General features: G+C 37.0%; 1 protein-coding gene across 1 annotated transcript in view; it reads right to left on the reverse strand.

The window, feature by feature from the left end:
* Window positions 1-26031, reverse strand: part of LOC124722880 (vacuolar protein sorting-associated protein 13A-like) — a 752258-nt gene that overhangs the window by 342152 nt on the left and 384075 nt on the right. Inside the window, exon 31 of the mRNA XM_047248017.1 lies at window positions 14246-14374. Coding sequence (XP_047103973.1) covers window positions 14246-14374 — 129 coding nt within the window. The remainder of the gene's footprint in view (window positions 1-14245; window positions 14375-26031) is intronic.

Genomic DNA, 26031 nt, shown 5'->3' on the forward strand with positions numbered 1-26031 from the left:
CACATATATAAAACATGTGTTTGTTTATTTGTTGTCATAACCTGCCAGTTTCTGAGTGTTAGATGATGTGCATTTAGTTGTGGTCAGCAGTTATCTATAATTTGAAAATTTTATAACATATATTTTTGGTTACATTCCAGAAAGATAATTTACAATAGCTTTATGTCTGAAAAACGAGCAATAGAGTGATATAAACAAATGCTTTTATTAATAAATGTACAGTCTTGAAAGAACAATGTTTTACTTAAAATGAAAGTGTCAGACCCATTCAAGAAGTATTCAATGAACATGAGTGTACATGTATGTCCTCTGAAATCACTAGGGATTAAACCTCATGAACACATTTGACCCGGTGTCATCAAGAGTATGTATACTTTGGATATTACTCTGACAGAGCACAGTTATTTGTGTGTGGTTGTCAGCCAATCATGGATCAGCATTGATCTCCAAGTATAATGCCTTGTGAAGCCCAACTGTGATGAATTACTTCCAGTATTACTGCAAAAGGGGGCATTGCATTGTTTCAGTCTCTCAACTGCAATTGCTCATCAGTGTACAATTACATACATTGACAGCACTCCCGTACATTGACAGTACTCATTTCCATATAAACAGCGGATGAAGACTATAACAAAAAAATAATTTAACTGGCAGAAGCACCAGCTTTTTGGGTATCCATGTATTAAAAACATATAAATACACACATATCTTAAAAATATGTAGGTAAACGGAAGTGCTATGGGTTGAAACTGCTTAACATCAGCTGTTATTGACTGTAGTTCTGATGCTTTATGAAGCATCATAAAGGCATGTGTTCCTCACTTCACCCTACAAGTTATAGGATGCAACCAGCGAATGGTTTGCATCCACATACTATTCAAACGCTGAGTTACATTGTTAATAGTGAATATTAGCACCCCTTAAGACATTGGAAACCTTATGCCTAAAATTATAACATACTGTATTTATTTGCATTTGCATACTCTGTTTTATCGATTACAATGTAAGACAGCTATGTATAAATGTACTAAACAACCCTGAACTGTATTTTAATGCATAAAATGTGAATTAAAACATGTATGCATTGCATAACAGATTATCAATATATTCTCATATTGCATTGAAGGAGAGGTAAGGTAGGTAAGTGTTAAGCTCCACTTGGCGTGAAGACCCACGTCATAGTTTTGAATTGACTGCAATTGATTCAAGGAGTAGACTACCAGCTGGCTGGTGACCTGCCTTATTGTAACATATTGTTCCATGAAAGTTCTTCCTGGCAGGTTGCTCCAGAGACGATAAACTGAGATAAGGTTGCTTTTTACTAATTACAAGTAACTTATTTTACTTGAAAATTGTATAATGTAGGCTTTCAAAAGAAGAGCCAATGAGTCACTAATTGACACTACTGTGATTCACTTTCAAGTGGAAATAAATCTTCCACTTGGTCCCTAAAATCAATATGGCACATTTGACAGGAAATGGCAGAATAGGGCAAATCCTCACATACATTTAGTGGTAAATCCCCACAGCTCCAACAATGTAACAACAATTCTCAGTCACCCAATGTAGCATCAAATGGAATAAGTACATGCTCTCGGCGGCTGAACTTCCCCGTTTGGGAACTCCCGGCCCACAATGCCGTACACTCACTTTCCACTTCAACTCACACTACATGGGATTATCTCACTGAAATATATAATTCAACTGCCCACAATAAACATTAAGAGGAAACACTCTGGCAAGGAAATCTGTGGTTCTAATGTTGACACCCAATAAAGAAAGAATAGAAGAAGAATCCATGGGGAAATAAAAGCTTGTTACTGAAAACGAAAGACACACCAAAGCAAGAAAAGATGGAAACAAAATGACATAAGCCATATTTCATTCATCAGTGTCAAAAAAAGTAAGAAGACAGGTCAAACAGCCCATTGATTATTCTTCAGGGTCAGATTCAGACTTCTCAGTTCATGGCAGTACGTCAGATACACACACTGACTTACTATTTGGCAACAAATAGGGAATAGAAGAGGAACAAGAGCCTGGGACTTCAAGGAAGAATCAGATTTCACTATTACTTAATGAATCTGCTGTAGTAAAAGTGAGAGGAAAAGCTAAAAGCTCATTATAATTCTTGGTGGCCAAGGTAATTCCAGTAGATCAAGAGGAAGGCTATGAAGATATTTTACAAAAAGCTTACAGAATTCTACAATTTTACTGAGACACAGGAAGATTCATTCACTGGCACTGATAATGTGACAACTGAAACCCACAGGGATGTACAGAGCACAGTTACATAGCACAATGACTATCTCAGCAGACCTAAAAAAGTACACTATTTACTAGGTAAAGAGATAGCCTAGCTTTTGCCACAGAACTGTTTCAAGTTACTGTGCTAACACTTTCATGGAAAAGATAGAATCATTTTTGTATAAGAATGTTTAAGCATTATCTTCAAATTTATGGAATATTTTAGTTCAATATTGTGTTGGGTAACTTGGCTACAATACAACAACGTTACAAAGGGTCATTTCAAGTGTTTTTATTATGCAGTCATCCTTTTTTATCCATGTTTATCTCAAATAAGGCAAAGACCCATGCTGTGGGGCTCTACCACATTCTGAGGGGTAAAACACTGCATTTTTTAAAATTTTTGTTTGCTAAATTGTAAATTTATCTGTAATTAATAATCAGACATAGCTGGATTTTGGATGGATTATAGATAACAACCAAATCTATGATTTAAATTTCAAATTGTGCAAAAATTTTCCCCTCATTGACCACAATGTCAGAAACACTGGAAATTTTAGGGCTCTATCCCCACTTATCATACTTTGCAGATATTGGCTTACTTGCATCTGCAATTTTATATAGCTGTGATATATTTTATGATTATTTTCAGTCATAATGGTCATATTTAGATGTTAATCTAAGAGTCTTATCCCCATATGGTATAGTCATTTTTGACATCTGTCATTTTTTGTAGGTATAACAAGTAGCTTGTGTTGCTGTTTTGTACAGTGTTTGTGACAGTTCATTTTTTCGTAATATCCTTAATAATTGCATGTTACTTGGTGGACACTAACATTTCCAAGATGCATGGCAATGGCATAATGTTTCCCTGTTAAAAGCAAAGCCTGTGTAATTCTCTAAAGTTCTTCCTACTAATGATTCTGATAGCCCTCTTTTGTGTTCTGAAAGTACTAATTGTTGTATGAGGTATTATGCAAAATGCCTGAGATTTGCATTGTACTGGTCAAACCAGAAGCAGTATGACATTCCACCACTAGATATATCGAGGAATATGTCTTAGCTACCGTGGCACAAAGTTGCATCATCTTTGGGGCATGCACTTCTGAGGTGAAGTTATGCATGTCACAACATGTTTCAGTGCTTCTGCAAATCATGAAATGGGCAGTGTGAAGGAGCAATGGATTTGCATCAAATTCTGTTTCCAGCTTAAGAGATGCAGCTGAAACAAACTGCATGCTGACAGAGGCATTTGGTGAGAGTGCACTGAGTGAAGCAAGAACATTTGAGTGTTTCAATTACTTCAAGGTAGGTCAAGAATATGTGGAAGACAACAAACATTCTGGCTGACACATCGGAAATGATCATGAAAGTGTGTGATGTGATTGATGAAGAACACCAAAAGCAGACAGTTCATGATATTTGTAACAAACTTGTGATGTCATATGGTATTTGTCAACATGAACTCAACATGAAATGAATTGCAGCAAAGTTTGTCCCTTGTCTCCTCAGCATCAACCAATTAAACCTCAGGATTCAGATGCGCACTGAGTTGCAAGAAAGAGTTTGAGAGTGTCCAAAATTCGCATGCAGAGTCATAACAGGTGATGAATCTTGGACCTATGGTTATGACCCTTAAACAAAGCAGCAATCATTATAATGGAAAACATCATCTTCTCCAAGGCTGAAAAAAGCTCAACGAATTTGGTTCAATATGAAGTCAATACTGATTTTTTTCTGACATTTTGGAATAGTGTATAAGGTGCTTTTTGCTCCTGATCAGTCTGTCAATGGACAGTTTTACTGTCATGTTTGGAGGAAACTGAGGGAAAATATTTGGTGCAAATGACCAGAGTTGAGGAAAAGACTGGTTGGTGAACCATGACAATGCACCTGCACACACCTCACTCACTGTGAAGGAATTCCGGGCCAAAAACAACAACACAATGGTTCTCCAACCATACCTAGTTCCATGTGAATCCTTCCTGTTCCTGAAAATGAAAATCACATAGAATGTGTGAAGTTTCGACTCAACTGAAGACATTAAAAGGAAATTGTAATGGATCCTGAGCACCCTTCACCCTGCGAAATTCCAGGAGTGCTTCCAAAAGGGGAATATCACTGGGATCATTGCATGCATGCCTGAGGTGACTATTTTGAAGATGATGAAGGACAGTAGGAAGTAAGTGACTCCTGACTGCCTGCTCAATTATTCAGCCTTTTAGAATCCATATCTAACAACAACCTTATTTATCCTTTAAGTAAGGAGGAGACACATGTACATCCCACATTATGTTACTCTGGATCCACAAGCCAAAAAACTTTGTGTTATTCATGTTTATGGCTGGTTTATAATTAATGGTGACAGATGGATGTTGGACATTCATATTTTATATATTGTGAAAATGTAATGCCACTATTTTATTGTTGTTTAGAATTAGCTGGTTTGAAAGGAACCACTCACTGACAAGGTTTGTATCAATGTTTATCTTTTCTATATTTTGAAAATTGAATTTTTTTCAGACTTTATTAAAACTGTCATGTCACCATCAAATAATACTGTTTTGTGGTACTCAGAATTCTAGTTCAGGTTATTAATATAAAATAATATGAAAAAGAAGTGTTCCCATCAACACATTTGTGGAATATTACAGGCACCTCGGGCTTCATTTGGTCAGCATTCAGATGTTAATTTATGTAATAGGATGCAAAGTTTTTTGTCTACAACTGATAACTTAATGTACTAGACAATAGTTCTCATGTTTCCTAAGGAGAATGGTGTGGGCAGTCATGTTCAGTGCTATTAGTAAGTAATTTTTGTTGATGAATTTTATCACTTTGTTGTACATAATACATTGTAACACAATTGAGAAATTGAAGAGCAAAGTAAATGGGTGGTAATTATACATATTATCTTTCCCCCGTGCTATGTAAATGGTTATGATTTTACAAGTTTGCAGAAATTCTGCAAAAATTCATGAATGAAAACAGCTGTTACAAAGATATTTTAGAAGTTGCATTAAATTTTGTAAACATTTGTCTACAATCATGCTACGCATGACATCAATGCCAGAAGGGTGTGTATTTCTTTAGTGCTTTGGTGGCTTTTTCTTCTTTTGTTACATTAGCAAGAATCACTGAACAAACAGTGCAGGCTTCCATGGCTGATGTTTCAAGTTTTGGTGATATTTGTTTATGGGCATCACATCAGGGCCCAAGGCAGATTCCTCTGCCTAATGTTTCATCTTCCAATACTGGAGACATCATTAGAGGCTGTAACAACTCAAAAAGCTGTTACAATCTCAAACAAGCTCAGCAAGCCAAACTTCATACGTATTCAGGCAGGGTCAGTTGGTGATGGCATCAGACCACTGTCTAAGATCATGGAATCATGTCAATAAGTTATTTAATACTATGGCTACATTGTGTACAATTTCAGTCCTTTTTCTTTTCTGCTAAAGCTGTTTTTCTGTTTCTGAATTTCTTTGGCCCCTCTGTCCGTAGTAGCAAAGTAATGATTAAATACTAACAAAACCATGGTATCAGACAAATGTATTTGGTGGTTACCTGCACTCAGTGCATGTTTTGCTAGGACCAATTTCTCCAAGTTGCCCAGACAATAATTATACTTGAGTTCCTTAAGGTGGGTGTTACTGCTTCTTTTTGTAGTTTCAATGTAAACTTGACAATATGTGCAAGGAATTTTACACACTCTGTCTGTGAGAAGTTCATTCACATGGACTGCATCACCCATCTAATTTGATGATCTGAAGACCCACTGTTTCATAACCCTTTTTGTAGGTGCTGCAATTCTTCACCAAGGCTCTCCTTTTCCTGAAGTGTTTCAGCTGTATGGACCAGAGTGTTTTACAATGAATTACTTTGTGATGGATGGCAATGGCTTGAAGAGAAAAAAATAGAGATCAATTTGTGTAGGTTTGCTATATACAGGGTGGTGAGAAACAGTCTGAAAAGCTTGTAAGAGGGCTGCAAGGTACGATGTGCTGTGAAATAATTGTGAAGGAAAAAATTCAATACACTGTGCTATTTATGAGTTAATTGACATTGAAGTTGCACAGTTAGGTTGTTGTGCATTCAAATTCAAGTGGCCCACCAAACATGGTGTTGGCAAACATGTTCTTTGTTTGGTTTCCTGCAACTGAACAAGGGAACATTACCAAAACTGGATATAGATTGTAGTACGGAGTGAACCCAAGCCAAAGGCTGAGCAGTCATTTGCACTGTCATCCAAGCTCTGAGAGCAGCTGACATTAATTGAGGACTCTTTTAGCATAACTCAACAAATACCTTTTTTTTTCAAAACACACTTTTTAATGCACTCTGGTACTTTAATATGAGCCTTGCATAATGGCTAACAGAAAATAAGACAAATCTGAGTATCTGCCATTGTAAAAGGTGACTGAACATGGCAAATTATTACAAAACTTGACATCTCCATTCTTCAAGATTCCACAAAACTAAGCTAATCCTTCTTTTGTACTGTATGATTGAAATTTAAAACATAAAATTTATAAGATACATTTAATAGCCTTTACACTTGCATGTGTTTATTGTTGGGCAATAATACAACACCCTACATAATAAACTGTTAGACCTCAATGAATTCTGAGCTGTATAATTCTCTTTCATATTCAGGTACTGTTTCACTGTACTAGCTGTTGTAGAATGAACATCATTATTAAGATGTTAGAAAATTCTGAATATTCTTAACAGTACAGGAGGTGAAAAGTGGAAAACAAAGCAGGAGTTGCCAGTCAAAAGAGTAAGATGTGTATGATTGTACATTCAAATGACAATCTGAGCACAATCTATTACCATATTAAAATAACAAAGGAAACAACATGTTAAGCAGCATATTTGGATTTCAATTATCTTATTCTTTTGAAAGATCGTCTGAATATGAATAAGCCAAAAGTTATACAGGATAATTTCTTACTTTGATATATGAGAGGGAACTTGCATGAAAAAATGCAGAGGGAAGGAAGATGACAGAAGTAAGCAAAGATCTATGTCAGTCTCACACTATATAACAGAAGAAATATGATGAGAGACTCTGGTGTGTACCTCAGCATTCAGAAAAGTGACAGGCAAGTCTGATATTATTTATAAGTTTGTACAATGAATATAATTGTCTGGACAGGTTATATTTATTTCAAATTTATTTTTCCATTAGTGTCTGGAGAAAGATTCAGGCACATTGGCAAAAGATATAAGCTGAAGGGTGCACTGCCTAAGGAGAATTGAGGCAGATGAACTCACAAGCTGTAGGAATGGGACATAGAGCAGACACAGTTCACTACAAAATTACAGCTATAATGCTTCTCTAGCCAAACAAGGGTTGTTGGCCTGCTCTCTTTCAAAGTATAAGTAGATATTCTATAAATGATTCAATCTCAGCTTTGGAAATCTTTATACTAACAGTTTCTCAGCTTGTGGAGGGTTTGTTGTAGAGTTAAAGTCAGCTCTAGACTTGAAATTAAAAAAATATGAGAACAGATTACAGTTTGCACAAAATAAGGGCAAAAAGATTTTTCAATACTTAAAATGAAATAAAAATAATACAGTGACAGTTTGTTTTGACAGCCAGCAGAATCAACCATTATTCAAACTTTCTATTGGAGAAGTATTTCACTCCAGACAGGTCTGGTTGCATAATTGCACAATCTTAAAATATTCACAAAAGGAAGCACAATATGTTGTTAACTACACATGGCTTGAGACTGACTCAGGAGAGGGGAACAAATGAAAGTGCATCTTCTATAAGAGACCATTTAAGTTCTTTAGAGCAAGATCTAATGAAAGAAGATGTAGAAAATCTTAGTCTCAGGTTATTTTCTGACTTTTCTGACTCTTGTGGCTTCCAAAACAAAAACTTCACAATGATTATGAGTTACACTGAAAGCTCAAAGGTATTTAAAGGAATTCAGCATTATTTCTCCAAACGCGTCCATAGCTATTTGCCCCATAACAGGGTTTTTAGTGTTATTGAAAAAGAACTATGGAAACACCAAACAATCACTCTGCCCTCAGAATACTATGACCTTTTGGGAAAGTTGGGATGGTTTAAGTTTGAGGTAGGAACTGGTATGATTACAACATGAAATCAATCTCCAAACATGTAATCATAGCCAAATAGCCTTTTAAAATGTCTGAGGCAAGGGTACTACATTATGTAAGAAGACTTAAGACCGAGACACAACGCCTTTTCAAAATGCTCACTTTGGTTCATGTACAGGTGCTTAAATCCAGAAACGGAAGTGCTTCAACTATGTTTGAAATGCCTCAACTTCCATCAGTGAATCATGTATGCAGAAATAAAGCTAATGACATAAAGAAGTTGACATCTTATTTTGAAAATGATTCAGAGGAAAGTAAAGAGTTCTATTCAAAGGTTGCACATGGGAGTGCTAATGACACTAAAGACAAAATTCTGTATTATGAAGAACCTACACATTAAAGAGGGCTGTGTTTCAGAATTATTTTGGATTTCACACAGCATTAAATCTAAAAATTGTATTAAAATATGTACTACAGCTTTATCACTATGAGTTTCATAATAGATTTAAGATGTGAGAAACAGATGTTGGTACTGTGGGAGTTCTGTTCTTGTTTTCACTTAGAAGAAAAAATATAGATTTACTAATGCATAAGAGCCCACTGAATTTAAATGCTTAGACTGTATCTTTATAACACTTAACTTAATAAAATAAAAAAGAAAGTGGACAAATTTTGTTTTGTAAATGTTTGTTATTTGTAACTTTTTTTCCTCAATAAAGACTATTAGTGATGAACTTCAGTTATTCCTTCTTCAGTCCCTACCAACATGGATGACCAGTACTATGTTTACAAAAATTTTTTGAATCAACAGGTGAACACAACTAAAAGTACCTTTCATGTAAAATTTTGTAAATGGCATATGCTCAGTTTTGTTACCACGGACCTCAATTGTATCTGGCAGGACACTTGAATTTATGTGCACAAATGGCCTAATTGGCTAACTTCAATGATAATGAACTCAGAAAGGGAACAGCATATCAGATGTTTTTCTTAATAAGCATTTCCCTGTACAACCTTCCCTGCAGAACCCTTACAAGCTTTTCTGACTGTCTCTGACAACCTTTTATACTTTGGCTGAGGGATCCATCTGTTCTTCTCTCTACTAACGTGTCCAGGAAAGATAGTTGGCTCTGTTTTGCAAGTTCCATTATGAAACTTATATTATCATGGCTGGAGTTTAAATGTTGCAGGAATTTGTGAATCTTTTGATAGTCAAAGTCAAGGATGCTTGAGAAACAAACTTATGCTGGCTAAATATACAGAAAGACTGGTAGACTCCTATGGGAACATGGCATCCAGTGTGCTTCACAGTCTTGAACACAGATAAAATGTATTCTTCATAGTTTTAAAGATGCTCTAGGTCTCTGAAAGCTGGGTGTATCATATTCATACCTGACTACAACAACCAAGCAAATCAGCTGTTGCCAAGCACTGGTCAAATATAATCATGAAATGACTTTGGGTTCACAACAAGTGGAAAATGCTGAGAAAGTTTCCATTTCAGAGATTTTAGTGCAAGCTCTGAAAAACAAATGAACATCAAAGGGCACAGTGGGCACTGGGAGTCGAACTCAGCTACAAATAGTGGTGAGAGACCAGCAACAGTTCACATTCTGATTGGAGTGAGCACACATAAAAGCAAGAGTCACAGAACCTGAAGCTAATGGCTTGGTCAGTTTTTGAAATCTTGTGCATAAAATGTAAAAAAAACTTTGCAGAAAACCTGGAAGCACACTATTAATGAATTGTGCTGAGAAAATCTGAGGGATCACTAAAGAGGAGTTATCAAAGCACTGGTAGACCAGGCTAAAAGAATCTGTGAACCACAGTACTTGGAGGTCAAGCTCAATCATTTCAGAACTTCCTTCATAAGAAATGGCTGCTCTCACAAAAAGATAAATTAGGCATTACACCCTAAAAGATCTGGAGCTATTAATGAAAATGAACCAAGTAAAGGCAAACTTTTCTCCCATTCATAAAACTGGTCACAGACTCCATCAGCAAAGTACTCAGAAGACATGCTATTGACACAATGTTCAATCCAACAAGAAAGATGAGGTATTATTTAAATATCATAAAACTGCATTTTGATACTGCCTGGTCACATATTTACAATTTAATTTTCAATTTCTAATCTTCAGCTATTCTAGTAAAGTTATTACTGAAAATGTTTGCTGTTTTTTTTGGACTAAACCTTTTCTTATTTTTATGTGTCTGAACTATATTTTCATTTATTTTTTACTAATTACCAGTTTACTTTCTGATGAGGTTCCAAATTAATTTTAATTTATTTATTGCATTATGGCTATAGTTGTCATAATTACCTTTAATATGGTTTTATATTTTTGGTGTAGAGGGTAAAAACTGTAGAGGAAGGCAGACATCAGAATACATCCAGCAAATAGTTGAGGATACAGGTTGCAATTGCTACTCTCAGATGAAAAGGATGGCACAGGAAAGTATCTCATGTTTTATTCTCTTTTTTGGCTCATAATGCTAAGTCCATTAGTGGTCGAACAATTTACAATTCTCCTACTAATATTTGCTCCACAGATAGGAAAGGCAGCTTCAAAATGCAGTACTAAGGTATCTAAAACCTTATCTGTCATTATTCTACTCAGTGACTGAATCCATTATACAAAGAGACTTAGGATTGGGGATAGTTGTGTCTGGACCTACTATGATTGCGTGAAAGTCTTATAAGGGATGCCAATACATGTTGCTTTCCCCCACACTGAAAGTGTGAAATGTAATATGCTGTAAGATTAACAATGTATGATGTATCTTGATAGTTACCAAGAGAGGCCATACGAAGTAGTTTCTATATAGTGTAATACAGTGCTTATTTCAAAATAGAAGAACAGCCTTTACAGGAGAATGACCTCCTTTTAAATAATTAAATATAATTTATAGTATTTTTCAACATATTGTGAAGTTGCATTGCCCTCACTCTGTGCCAGACTGTTACTTACTTAAAATAAGTATCTCAAATGTTATTATTATTGGTAATAGCAGAATAACCTGCAGATGACATATGCTTCCAAACTCAGCACGACAATCATGTAACAACAGAAGAGATATATGTGCAAGAGAAATGATGTTACTGAAATAAAGTTGCTTGTATGTAAAATCAGGGAAAGTTTAAAGATAAATTGCAGAGTCTCACCAGTTGTTTGTTATCACACATAAGCAGCTGTGCATTTGAAACCTTGTAACTTACTGACTGAAGTATTACATCTGAGCCTCTACTGCCTTCAAATTTTTAAAACTCTGTACACACACACACACACACAGTGCCTTAACTACATAAAAATAGTTACATAAATAATACCATTGTTTAAAACTGTGTGGCAGCACACATTTAAAATTTGAATTATTGTGTTACAAGAGTAAGCAATAGTGTTCCTGAAACTTCCTGGCAGATTAAAGTAGTGTGCTGGAACAAGACTTGAACTCAGGACCTTCTGTGGGCAAGTGCTCTACAATCTGCACAACCCAACCATGACTCAGAACTTCCATCAGTACCTTGTCTCTCACTTTCGAAACTTTACAGAAGCTCTCCTGTGAACCTTACAGAACTAGCTCTCCTGGAAGAAAGGATATTGCAGAGACATGGCTTACCCACAGCCTGAGGATGTTTGCAGAATGAAATTTTCACTCTACAGCTGAGTATGCGATGATATGAAACTTCCTGGAAATATAAACTGTGTGCTGGATCAAGACTCGAACTTGGGACCCTTGCCTTTTGCGGGCACGTGCTCTACCATGAGTCATGAGTCATGCTTGGGTAACTCAGATGGCAGAGCAAAGGTCCTGAGTTCAAGTCCTAGTATGCCACACAGTTTTAATGTGCCAGGAAGTTTCATATCAGTGCACACTCCACTGGGGACAGAAAATTTGATTCTGGTCCATCGCCACGGCTGTCACTAAGCCATGTGCCATGTGTCCGCAACATCCTTTCTTCCAGAAGTGCTGGTTCTGCTAGGTTTGCAGGAGCACTTTTGTGAAGTCTGGAAGGTAGGAGATGAGGTACTGGCAGAAGTAAAGCTGTGAGAACAGGTCATGAGTTTTGCTTGGGAAGCTCAGATGGTAGAGCACTTGCTTGCAAAACGTAAACGTCCCAAGTTAGAGTCTCAGTCCAGCACACAGGTTTAATCTGCCACGAAGTTTCATATCAGTGCCCACTTCATTGCAAAGTGAAAATTTCATTCTGAATCCTGTTCCTGTCAAGCACAATTATATTGTAGCACCTTTCACGCTATTATGTAATAAAAGTAGTATTCACAACAAAATAATTACAGATTTAATAATCCTTGGGGATTGTATAATGCAGTATCAGTATACTTTGGTTAGAAATCCACAACTGCATTTAAATTTAAGAACTTGACTCATTCTACATTGTAACATGAACATAAGAAAGAAATACACTGAAGAGTCAAGGAAACTGGTACACCTGCCTAATATTGTGCAGGGCCCAAACACACAGAAATGCCACAACATGATGTGGCATGGACTCATCTAATGTCTGAAGTAGTACTGGAGAGAACTGACACCATGAATCCTGCAGGGCTGTCCCCCTAAACTGTGAGAGTATGAGGAGGTGATCTCTTTTCCTGAACAGCACATTGCAAGGCATCACAGATATGTTCAATAATGTTCATGTCTGAAGAGTCTGGTGACCAGTGGAAGTGTTTAATCTCAGAAGAGTGCTCTGGGAGCCACTCTGTAGCAATTCTGGATGTATGGGGTGCCGTATTGTCCTGCTGGAATTGCCTCAGTCCGTCAGGATGCACAATGGACATGAATGGATGCAGGTGATCAGACAGGATGCTTACGTATGTGTCACCTGTCAGAGTCATGTCTAGACATATGAGGAGTCCCATATCATTCCAACTGCACACGCCACACACCATTACAGAGCCTCCACCAGCTTGAATGGTCCCCCGCTGATATGCAGAGTCCACGGATTCAAGAGGTTGCCTCCATACCAGTAAATGTCCATATGCTCGATACAATTTGAAATAAGACTAGTCTGACCAGACAACATGTACCAGTCATCAATAGTCCAATGTCGGTGTTTACAGGCCCAGGTGAGGCATAAACCTCTGTGTTGTGCAGTCATCCAGGATACATGAGTGGGCCTTCAGCTCTGAAAGCCCATATTGATGATCTTCCATTGAATGGTTCACACGCTGACACTTGTTGATGGCCCAGCATTGAAATCTGCAGCAATTTGTGGAAGGGTTGCACTTCCATCATGTTGAATGATTCTCTTCAGTTGTCGTTGGTCCCATTCCATTCTTGCAGGATCTTTTTCCGGCCGCAGAAGTGTCAGAGATCTGATATTTTACTGGATTCCTGATGTTCATGGTATACTCATGAAATGGTCATATGGGAAGATCCCCACTTCATTGCTACCTCAGAGATGCTGTTCACATTGCACATGCGCTGACTATAACACCATGTTCAAACACACTTAAATATCAATAACCTGGCATTATAGCAGCAGTAACCAATCTAACAACTGCACCAGACACTTGTTGCCTTTTACAGGCATTGCCAACCACAATGCTGTATTCTGCCTCTTTTCTTATCTGTGTATTTGAATTCGCTTGCCTATACCAGTTTCTTTGGCACTTCAGAGTCTATTTCAACATTATGTGATTGGGTAAGGGAAAACATTTTTTTGTCAAAACACAGAAGTTACTGTAGTGTAACAATGCACCCTGGTTGCCAAAATGGCATTATAAAGAAAGTACACTTTCAGATAGTGAAATCAAAAGTAATAAATATCACACAAAGCAAAAGACTATTACCAAGTATAACAAAAATATACTTGCTAATATAGAGGCATTATATGGCAAATCTTATAATGTAAATTGTCTGTTAGTTCCTCCACAGCATTTTCCGTAACACTTACATCAGATAAAGTATGAACTGTGCTAGCAGAGATGTGAAGGTTTATTGTACTAACAGAGACAATCACAGTCACTCCATGTTCAGCTGTCCTTACGGTTTTTGCAAATTCTATGTCACATGGATACAGCACCTGCAAAATATTGATGGTTAATTAAAGTTGTGATTCTTGGAGGGTTTAACATTTTATCAGTGTCAAATGAATTGTAACTCTCAACATGATGGACATAGTATATAAGAACATGTGATTTTCAGTTTGAAACATGTTACAGCGGAAACATAAAATTTTGCCTCTTCTCAACCCTGTGATCATCAAGCTGTTCTCTAGCTCTGAATGTTCAGTACCATGGTATTTCATTATTAAGAGATAAGTTGTTACATCTGGGAAATAAGCTGAAATATATACTCATAGCTCAAAGCATTTCATCATAAATAAATTCCCAATATATTTTAGTTATAGCATAAGTCTTTTACAAGACAGAATGTTACCACTGTAACTATATTCCACGCCAAACATTTTTGTCCTCTTTGACCATCTCGTATATGATTCAGACATACCAGCATGTTGCTTTCAGATATTTGCGAAGTTGAAGTATAATCAGCAGTTGTGGCAGTTTTCAATGGATGAGGTTTTTATTAAGACAGTGAAGCACAGACATATCAGTGAGCAATAAGACACCGTTGATTGATGAATGTTGTACTGTTTGATATTCTGGTATCAATTATTTGAAAATTAAAGTTGTTTACTGAAAAATAAAATGTTTCTCATTTTTATTTGACTGGCATTAATATTTGAAGTGAGATTTATTTTATTTAGTACAGTACACTTGTGGTTTTTTTTTAAATAGCTTGCCTAATGGTAAAACATATTTTAACAAAGAATGGTAAAAGTAACACAAAATTTTTGTATAGCAGACTGTCAAAAAATCTCTCTACCAGAATATTTCAAATTGATAAACATTAATAACATTGTTTAGGAGCTATTCTGGCAGTAATTATCAATGTTATTTCTGATGTGTACCACTGATTGATAAATATATTAGAATGATGCAGCTAATATACCCAGGGTTTTGAACAGATCTTTACAATGAGCTCAACTACTATTTTTGGTTATTATTCTTATGGCCCTTTGCTGCTGTTTTGAATTGTGTTCATATTTATTGCATTTGTGCCCCTGAAAAGACTGTCATAGCTGTGAACTGATTGTCTCTGTGACCAATGTCTAACTAAAAGAAACTGGCTGTTACACATTGATGATAGGATGCTAAGGGCTCAATATGATGATGACATTCTGTTTGCTAGTATCTTTTTGTGTTCTACACCAGTTAAACTAAGAATCAATATTCGCTCCTAGAATTTGTGCATTTGTTGCATAATCTACAGAGGTATCACGTACATTTAATTTAACAATGCCATTCTCCCTCTTTGAAGTGAAATTCATTACATTACTTTTATTTATGTTCAATGTCAGTTTATTGCTTATTGACCAATGGTAAACTTCCTTGAGGATTTCATTTGCTTCCTCAGAAAGGAGTTCTCTTGTTTTCTCAGTCACTATAATATTATTGTTGTCAGCAAATAGGATTTTTTCTAATCACTAAATCTACTAGGGATTTCTTTGATGCATATCAGGAGAAGTGTTGGTCACAATACGCTATGCTGAGGAACTCTCTTGTTAATGTATTTTGGTTCCGATGAGGGTTTTATTAAAAGTTTTGACTTATCTGAGGTATGACATATCTCAGCTCTTTGTACCCTGTCTGCTAGATATGACGAGAACCTGTCATCTGTCCTAATGCTTCTTGCTTTATCAGGAGAATCATAACGTCAACAGTAACAAAAGCTTTAGAAAGAAAAAAAATATGCTTGTAACACACTCACCTCTGTTAGGAATATTGAGTAACACTTTTGTGAATTCCACTATGGCTGACTCCACACTTCTACCATTTCAGAAACCAAGCTATGATTCACTTAAAATGTTTTATTTATTCAAGTAATTCATTAGTCTGTTTGTCATAGCAGGGAAAGAGACAGGTAATTTTCTACATCTTCTGTGTTACCCTTCCCTCGCAGACGTACAACTCTTCTTGTCTGTTTTAAATACTCAGGACATTTCCCTGATGTGAAGGAATCATTTATTACATTTGTTAAGGGAGCTTGTATAAACTCTATGCATTGTTTCAATATACACAATGGTACTTCATCTAAGCCTACTGACTGTCCAGTTTTTAGTTCTTGTACAGATTACTGACTTCATGACCTATGGTTGGGAGTAACATCATTGTACTTAGTGCATAATTATTTACAGTTGTTACAATTATTATCAGGAATTTTTGTTGACCTCCTCTCCAGTATCTGAAAAATGCTCAGTCACATAATTTGTAAGGTGGTGTGTGTGGATAGTGTGCCTTGTACCACTACATGTCATTTCCTTTCCTGTTCCACTTGTAAACAGAGTGAGGGAAAAATGACTGTCTATATGCCTCCATACAAGACCTAATTTTTCTTACCATATTGTCACAGTCCTTTTTCAAAATGTTTGATGGTGGCTGTATAATTATTCTTGAGTTAACTTCAACTGCCAGTTCACCAAATATTCTCTATAGTGTTCTGTGAATAGAATGTAGTTTTCCCTTCAGTGATTCCAATTTGAGATCACAAAGTACGAGGGCCATTCAGAAAGTAACCTCCGGTTGATTTAAAAAAATACACCAAGTTAAATAAAAATATTTTAATATATACATCTTACAACTACATCTTTGCACTATTTTTCTACATAGTCTCCATAGCGATTGAGGCACTTATCGTATCTCTTCACAAGCTTTGAAATTCTTTCTGCATAAAAATCACCCGCTTGTGCCTGGAGGCAGCCTGTGACCGCATCTTTGAGCTCTTCGTCGTCATCAAACCGCTGTGACCCGAGGCATTTCTTCAAATGCATGAAGAGGTGATAATCACTTGGCGCCAGGTCTGGGCTGTAGGGTGGATGGTTGATAACTTCCCACTTGAAGGACTCAAGAAGGGCCGTTGTTCTGCGAGCAGAGTGAGGACGGGCGTTATCGTGCAAAAAAACGATACCGGAAGTCAGCATACCACGGCGTTTGTTCTGTATAGCCCGTCGTAACTTTTTTATTGTTTCACAGTACATGTCTTGATTAATGGTCGTACCATGTTCCATGAATTCAACCAACAACACCCCTTTGGCATCCCAAAACACCGTTGCCATCAGTTTTCTGGCAGAAAAATCTTGCGAGGCTTTTCTTGGTTTGGTAGGCGAATTTGAATGTGCCCACATCTTTGATTGTTCTTTTGTCTCAGGGTTCACGTACTTAATCCAGGTTTCGTCACCGGTCACGATTCTGTTTAACAATGGTTCTCCTTCATCCTCATAACGTGACAGAAAGTCTAATGCAGAGGCCATTCTTTGAGTTTTGTGGTGGTCGGTAAGAATTTTGGGCACCCATCGTGCACAGAACTTATGGTAACCCAATCTTGCTGTCACTATCTCGTACAAGAGAGTCTTAGAAATCTGTGGAAAACCAGTAGACAACTCCGACATTGAGAAACGTCGATTTTCACGAACTTTTGCATCAACTGTCTGAACGAGTTCGTCAGTCACCCATGATGGTCTACCACTCCTCTCTTCATCATGAACGTTTTCTCGTCCACTTTTAAATAAACGTACCCATTCATGGACAACTCCTTCACTCATAACTCTTGGTCCGTACACAGCACAAAGCTCACGATGAATAGCTGCTGCAGAATATCCTTTGGCTGTAAAAAACCTTATGACAGCACGCACTTCACATTTGGCGGGGTTTTCTATTGCAGCACACATTTCAAACTGCCACAAAAACTAAACTAGCGCAGGTACGACGTTCACTCAACCACGGCTTGATGCCGACTGACCTGTTGAATGCGTGAACGCACAGATGGCATCGCTACTCCCCCCAAAACCCGCACTGTGACCAATCGGAGGTTACTTTCTGAACCGCCCTTGTATCTCCATAATACTCGCTTGTTAATCAAACCTACCAGTAAGAAATTTAGCGATCTGCCTCTGAATTGCTTTGATGTTTTCCTTTAATCTAACCTCCTGATCATCTCAAACATTTAAGTGGTACTCAAGGAAGGGTTCCTTTCCAGATGAACCACACATTCCTAAAATTCTCCCAATAAACTGAAGTTGACCATTTACCTTCCCTGCTGCCATCCTTATGTGCTCATTCCATTTTATATTGCTTTGAAACATGGCATCTAGATATTTAACCAATGTGACTGTACAAAGCAACACACTACTAATGCTATGTTAAAATATTGTGGGATTGTTTTCCTTACTATCTCCATTAACTTACATTTTTCTATACTTAAACTCTCATCAGAACCAAAATACATTAACGAGAGAGTTCCTCAGCATAGCATATTGTGACCAACACTTCTCCTGATATACCATTCATTAAACAAACTAGAAATGTTGGGCAAGACATCCCTTATGCTCCTATATTCACTCAACAATGACACTTTCCTGAACACCACAGTATCATCAGCAAAATAATACCTGTAGATAGCTCCTCGTCATGACCATCAGATCATTTATGTATATAGAGAATAAGTGTAGTCCTCTCACACTTCCTTGGGGCACTCCAGATGGTACCTGTGTCTCTGACGAACACTTGGTATGAAGGGCAATGTACTAGGTTCTAATACTTAAGACATCCTCCAGCCCCGCACATATATATGAAACTATTCCATGTGCTCATATCTTCCTTAAAAGTCTGCCAGGAGGGTACCGTGTCAAATGGTTTTGGGAGTTCTAGGAATATGGATTCTGCCTGTTGACCTCTATCCATGGATCAAAGGATCCCCCTCCCCTTCCAGCATGTTGTTATGAGTTTGTTTGTATCACCATGTTTCCTTTTTTTATGACATCCCAGACAGCTTTGATTTTATTGTCTGCATTGTGTATTACTTTGTCATTGAATTACTTTTATACAGCAATCAGCACTTCACATTACTTGACAGAGAAATACATCCATGGCAGAGGTAGGCAACCATTCAAATTTAGCACAACTTTTAAATACAGAGAGGTCTTGATCGCACAGATCTTTATTAAGTGTTAAGCTCTTTCAATTAGAAGCAAAACACAAACATTTAACTTTCGTAAGCTTAACCACAATGTAATGTACATATACAGGTTCAAAGAGCTCATTTTGTTATATATAGCTCCATATTTCTATACTGCTACACATGTTCACACTGCATCCCATACAGCTATATGTCCAAATAGAATCCATTAATTCCAAGATAGTATGACCACTATTTCAGCCTTTTGACTGCCTATTTATCAGTTTTAGCAACCAGTGATCCTAACCTTACATCTTCAACCATAATATGCTAAAATATTTATTGGTGTCCTCACATGCTGGGCTATTATGCATTCTCATATTATACATTTACATTTTTTTAATATAAAATAAAGAAGAATTTTACTATTAGCTTCTGTTACATTTCAAATTGTTGTCACTCATGTAAGCTTACCTAAATAGTTATATTGTATGTCATCCATTATTTTTTTGACTAATGTAATGATTACAGTTCATCATACTCAAATAACATTTCATTTTGTGATGGTTGTTAACTGATAACAGCTGAACAGTTTTAAAGTAATGCTATAGCATTAAGTTTAAAAAATTATAAATGTCTTTCATTGTATAATAATTCTCTTTTATTTCAAGTTGTTGCCCCTAATCTAGGCTCACCTAAATGATTGTGTTATATTTCATTTATTATATGTCTGTCTATTGTAATATGACTACATTGGGTGATACTAACTTAACATTATATTTAGTGATAGTTGTAAACTTATTCCTTCACAGCTTTTATTTTATTTCTCATTTATATTGGTTTTATGTTTATTCTCTATCACACCAGTTATCGGTTGCAAATATGTCTTCTGTTCTGATTATTGACTAATGACTACCTCTGTACCGTTGCTCACAATGTTACCTAACAATGCACTTTCCATGCTGTCAGTACACGACTTTCTCCTCCATAGAAGTAGCAGAAATGTATCTTTGTCAAGTTGTTCATGAGGTTTTGACATGTAATTAATTGCAATGTATCATTGTTTGTAAAGTTACTCTTTGACTTGCTTTCCATCATTAATGCTAGCATAATCTACTGGTCTTCATATTTGCTATTGTTAATTTTTTGTGCACTTCATTCCACAGCTTCAGTCCGATACTGAAATTTTGAAATTCATCACACTTAATAAAGAATTGTGTGAGCAAAATCTTTAAGTTGTACCACATATGCAGTTTTCCATTAATCTTCTTGTAACTATGACAGAAATTTAACAACTCTGGGTCATTATGACTCTCTTTCAAGAAGCTGAGTGCTGAAGTGCTTGGGAAGTCTTCTTAATATCTGCTGTCATCCATTTGCTTTTGGGAGACACTGATACTGCTATGGGTATGTTTGGAAAAGTTTTTTCAAAACTGAATTGAAATACGGTTGAGAATTTAGAGAATTTCACATTTACATTGTTTTCTCTATAAACTTTATCTCAGCTTTTGTTTGCTAATTTTTCTGAAAAATATTGTATTTGTATTTCTGGAATATGTCTCTTACAGGACTACAGTTTAGAGAATTTTTTCATGCCCAGTTTTACTGTTATTATTCGGAAGAAATTGCATGATATTTCAAGATCTTTTACAGCTACATCACACATTTCCCTGTCTGTAGTAGTGACCACATGTTCAGTTACTGATTCAGTTATTGTAGTGACCCTTGAGCACTATTAACCAACAGGAACACACCAAAACTCTGAAGGATATTTATGAGGGTCATATTAGTTTCAGTTATGACATCTGTGTTTATGTCACCAGCACTAATTGTGTTGACTTTTGTAGCTGACACTTTATCTAGAACTTCTGTTAATGTATTGAAAAAGACACCACATTACCCCTTGGAGATTGACAGATGCATAAAATGATTAATTTTTTGGTGATATCAAGCAGTAGCTGATATTTCAAAGTGCTTGTCCTCACTTACTGTACTAAGGTCATGTCTTGATTTGAACTTTGCTCCTTTTCTTATATAAATGCATGATCCTCCACTCTTTGAAGTAGTCCTACAGTAAGTCTGTCCTTTCATACAGCTTTAATACTGCATGTTCGATTACTATTTTTCTACAACAGTGCTTAGTGACATAAACTACTGTGCAGTTCAAAGACTGGAGCTGAACTTCAAATTGTTGTACTTTATTTTTTATTGTTTGTATGTTTTGATGAATGAACATTAAGTCCATGCAATGTTGCCATGCTACTTTTCCAATGGTTTTGTTTTCTTTATGGCATGTAGTATGTGCATCATTTGGTGTGTCAGAATATATCTTGTGGCTGTTTCATTTTTTTTAAGCTGTTAGACTTACTCTTTATGCAGAGGACCCTGTCATCTGGCACGTGGCCGGAGGAATCTGAGGAGATCACTTTCATTTCATAGTTTACTTTGTATTGATAGGTGAGTAGAATTAGAGCTTTTTCATCTTGTTATAGTGCCTACAGAATACCCAAGCAGTGCTTAAAAGTATATTTTCAGCTACTATTGTAAAACACTATATAATTTGGATGGCAGGTGGATGGATGGGTAATCAGAGGGAGAGGGTGTTATATGAGGTTCTTACTGTGATAAAATTAATTATGTGATCCCATCAACTGAACCTGAACTGATGAAATACAACCAATTACATGCTAATTACAATGTATTAAACAACTTTCAAACAGCAGCACCTTCTCATATACCAAAACAGGGTAAAATATACTAATAATTACACAGTTATGAATATATAATAGAACTATTTCATGATTTAATTATAATGTGACTCTTTATTCATGTGTATTCAAGCCTTCAACAATCTGGTTGTTACCAATCATATGGAATTGTCTCGATATTTAGGGCTAATATCTTAGCTGCTAGGTGCATTATGATTTTTACTTTTGGGTAATACAGACATCTTGCCAACCCAGAAGTAAAGCTGATGTCAGATGACACTATTAATTTGTTGTACCTGCAGTTATTAATTTGCTGTACAGCGAAGAGATATGACTATATGCTGAAAGCTTTTTATTCAGATATACAGGGTGAGCACAAAGTCTTGCCCTGATTATAAAAATTTATAACAGAATAACCGTTTGACATAATAAGTTACATTTGATGACGATACATAGGTTAGTGTTACTAGTTGTTGTCACCAATAGATGGCAATAGTGCTCCAGAACACTGACGCGGTCTGTTAGGTCAAATTAGTTGCTGGCAAAATGATGTTGAAGCAGGAGAAAGCACAAAAAATGAAATCGCCCATCAGTGTTCAGCGTAAATTTTGGGCTTCTTATGGATGCAGCCCTCCTGGTGTTAAATTAATAAAGCTATGGTATGTAAAGTTTAACAAAACAGGCAGCATTGAAGATCATCCTCAAAGTGGCAGGCTTTGTTTGAGTGATGCAACTGTTGATAATGTTCGGCAATCATTTCAACGGAGTCCGTCTGAATCAACTCGTCAAGGATCACTTGAACTTCAGGGCTTGAATGTTGCTTCACGCCCGTAGGTTTAACCTTAAAGTACCCTACACTTGACCCCCGGGTGGTGCTAAGTAGGCCCCTTTGGGCCTCATGGCAATGATGAGATGAAAACACTAAATAGTCCTTCTAAGGACATACAGTTCCAAACATGAACAATAGGCCCTCAACTAACTATATGCCAATTAAACATCGAAGGCATCAGTAGAGCCAAGAGTGATTACCCCACTAAGATCTTAGAGGAACACAAAGTGGACATTCTAGTACTGCAAGAAACACACACTGAAAGAGACGAACAGCTGTTAGCTCGAGGTAGAGTTCCTGGGTATAAAATATTGGCAACACATCACCATGTCCAGTATGGAATTTTCACATATATTAAAAATGACATATGTCAGTACAACATAATCCCAACCTCTGAATACCATTCTTTCTTTGCCACATCTGTACAAATAGAGTATATGGTGATTACAAACATCAACAAACCTCCTTCCTCATGTGGGCCTGATCCTATAGCTGTTGTCCCCATGAGTGAAAATATTATAATAGGGGATTTTAACAATCACCATACATCCTGGGGTTACTATCAGAATGACAATAATGGCATTAAGTTGGTAGATTGGGCTGAAGTAAACAATCTGACTCAAGTCCATGACCCTAAAGACAGGGGTACTTTTCACTCAGCCTGCTGGAAGCAAGATTACACACCAGATCTATGTTTCGTCACCCCTGGCTTAATAGCACCAGTCCCTCAAGTTTGGAGACAAGTGCTTCAAGATTGCCCCCATAGCCAACGCAGGCCAGTAATATACAAAATTGGATTCCAGTTACCAGTTATGTATTCCACACCAAGACCTTGATGGAATTTCCAAAAGGCAGATTGGAAGATTTATACCAACTACACTGATGCTAACATCCAGTGGATTCAAGCAGTGCCTGAGAACTACATAAGGTTTGTAGCATTGGTGAAAGCAGCAACCAAAAAAACTATCTCAAGAGGTTTCTGCAAGGAATACATACCAGGTTGGAATGAGGAGACCAACAGATTAAGAGAAGAGTTTGATGAAAACAGCAGCAAAGAGAAAGCATCTGAACTATTACAATCTCTGGACAATGCTAGGAGAGACAGGTGGACAAATACTGTTGAAAATTTAAACTTCAGTCATTCCAGCAGGAAGGCCTGGTCACTGATATGGAAACTAAATTCTGCTTCCATACAATCAATGAAGACCACACCTGTCAATGTTAATGCAGTAGCTAACCATCTTGTTGATACCTCTAGAATGCCAAACGATAAGAAGCTCAGCAGACTAGTAAAATCCAAACTCAGGTAAACCAAACAGACAACTCAACCTCATGATGTATATTCATGACCTTTCTCCATACAAGAAGTTGAACAAGGTTTACACTTCCTTCAGAACGCAAAAGCAGCAGGATTAGACGAGATTTATCCAGAATTACTAAAGAACTGTGGCTCGGCTACAAAACAATGGTTGGCATTGTTTTTTAGAAGCATACTGGAATCAGGGAAGTTACCCGCAATATTCAAGAAGACCAAAATCATTACTCTCTTGAAGCCAGGAAAACATCCATATTTACCTCAAAGTTATCAACCAATAGCCTTGCTTTCTGTCATGTACAAGCTGATATTCTGTCATGTACAAGCTGATATTGAACAGAATAGCACCAGCAATCGAAGAGTTAATTCCAGTTGAACAAGCAGGATTCCACCCTCGTCATGATTGCAGTGATCAAGTCCTTTCACTGACCACTTTTGTGGAAGCTGGTTTTGAGAAGAAGTTGAAGAGCATCTCTGTCTTCCTTGATCTCACAGCAGTGTACGACACCATTTGGAAGGAAGGTCTTTTATTAAAACTGATCAAGGTGGTCCCCTGTGTGAAGATATCAACTTTAATTGAAAATATGATAAGTAACAGACTCATCCAAGTTTACTCAGAAAACAGCCGAAGCCGATTCTGCACATTGAGCAGTGGCCTACCACAAGGCTCGGTCCTCTCTCCAGCACTTTCCAATTTATATACTCATGATCTGCGTAACACACTCTACTGCAAATTCATATATATATGGATGATATCAACCTCACCGTTCAACACACTAATTTTGCAGAAGCAGAGAATGTCCTCAACTAAGACCTTGTACTCCTGGATGAATACTTTAAGAAATGGCATTTGAAACCAAACCCTCACAAAAGTGAGGTATCTACTTTTCACCTGGACAATAGGCTCTCGAATTACCAACGAAGAGTCAATTTTTGAGGGGAAGCATTACGGTTCAATGGCACACCAACATATCTGGGTATGACTTTGGAAAAGACCCTAACATATAAAGCCCAATTACGTAAATTGGCTGCAAAACTGAAGAGCCGTAATAACCTTCTTCAGTGTCTATCTGGTACATCACGGGGAGCTGATGCCAACACATTGAGAACATCTGCTCTAGCACTCGTCTATTCCTCAACAGAGTACTGCTCCGCAGTATGGCTTAATAGGTGCCATACTCACCTTGTGGACGTTCAACTTCGTCAAACTATGCGTATCATATCTGGAACATTACTTGCTACTCCAGTCCAATGGCTGCCTGTGTTGTGTAACATACCACTTCCTCACATCAGAAGACAAAAACACCTTGGTCATCTGTGGTCAAGAATTCTGAATAACTCGTCACTCACAATTCACAAAGATGTGAGACAGCTAGAATCATCCAGGTTGAAGTCCCATAAACCAGCATGTAAAACGGCCATGGAATTGTTAAACAACCATTTTGACAACAAAGACAGCTGGTGGAAAGAATGGATATCTTCTACTCCACAGGGAATCTTGAAAGTTGAAGATCCAACAGTAAGGCTCAATGGTTTTAGCATGCCAAGATACACTTGGAGCAGGCTTAACCATTTCAGATGTTGTGTGGGAAGAAGTGCTTTGATTTTTCATAAATGGGGTTGGGTGGATTCCCTATACTGTGGCTATGCTGATGTTCCACAAACAATGAATCATACAGCAGTGGACTGCCCCCTCTGTGCCTTCCCTGGAAATCTAGTGGATTCAAACCCGGTTACTTCCAAAGTGGTGGATTGGATCAATGGCTTAGATATAAAGTTCTAAATGCTAAATAAAATAAAAATAAATAACTTGAACTTCAAATACCGCAACCAAGTGTGGTGAAGATTCTTCGTGAAAGGCTTAGGTTGCATGC

The sequence above is a fragment of the Schistocerca piceifrons genome, chromosome X, assembly GCF_021461385.2.
Source record: "Schistocerca piceifrons isolate TAMUIC-IGC-003096 chromosome X, iqSchPice1.1, whole genome shotgun sequence".
Lineage (NCBI taxonomy): Eukaryota > Metazoa > Arthropoda > Insecta > Orthoptera > Acrididae > Schistocerca > Schistocerca piceifrons.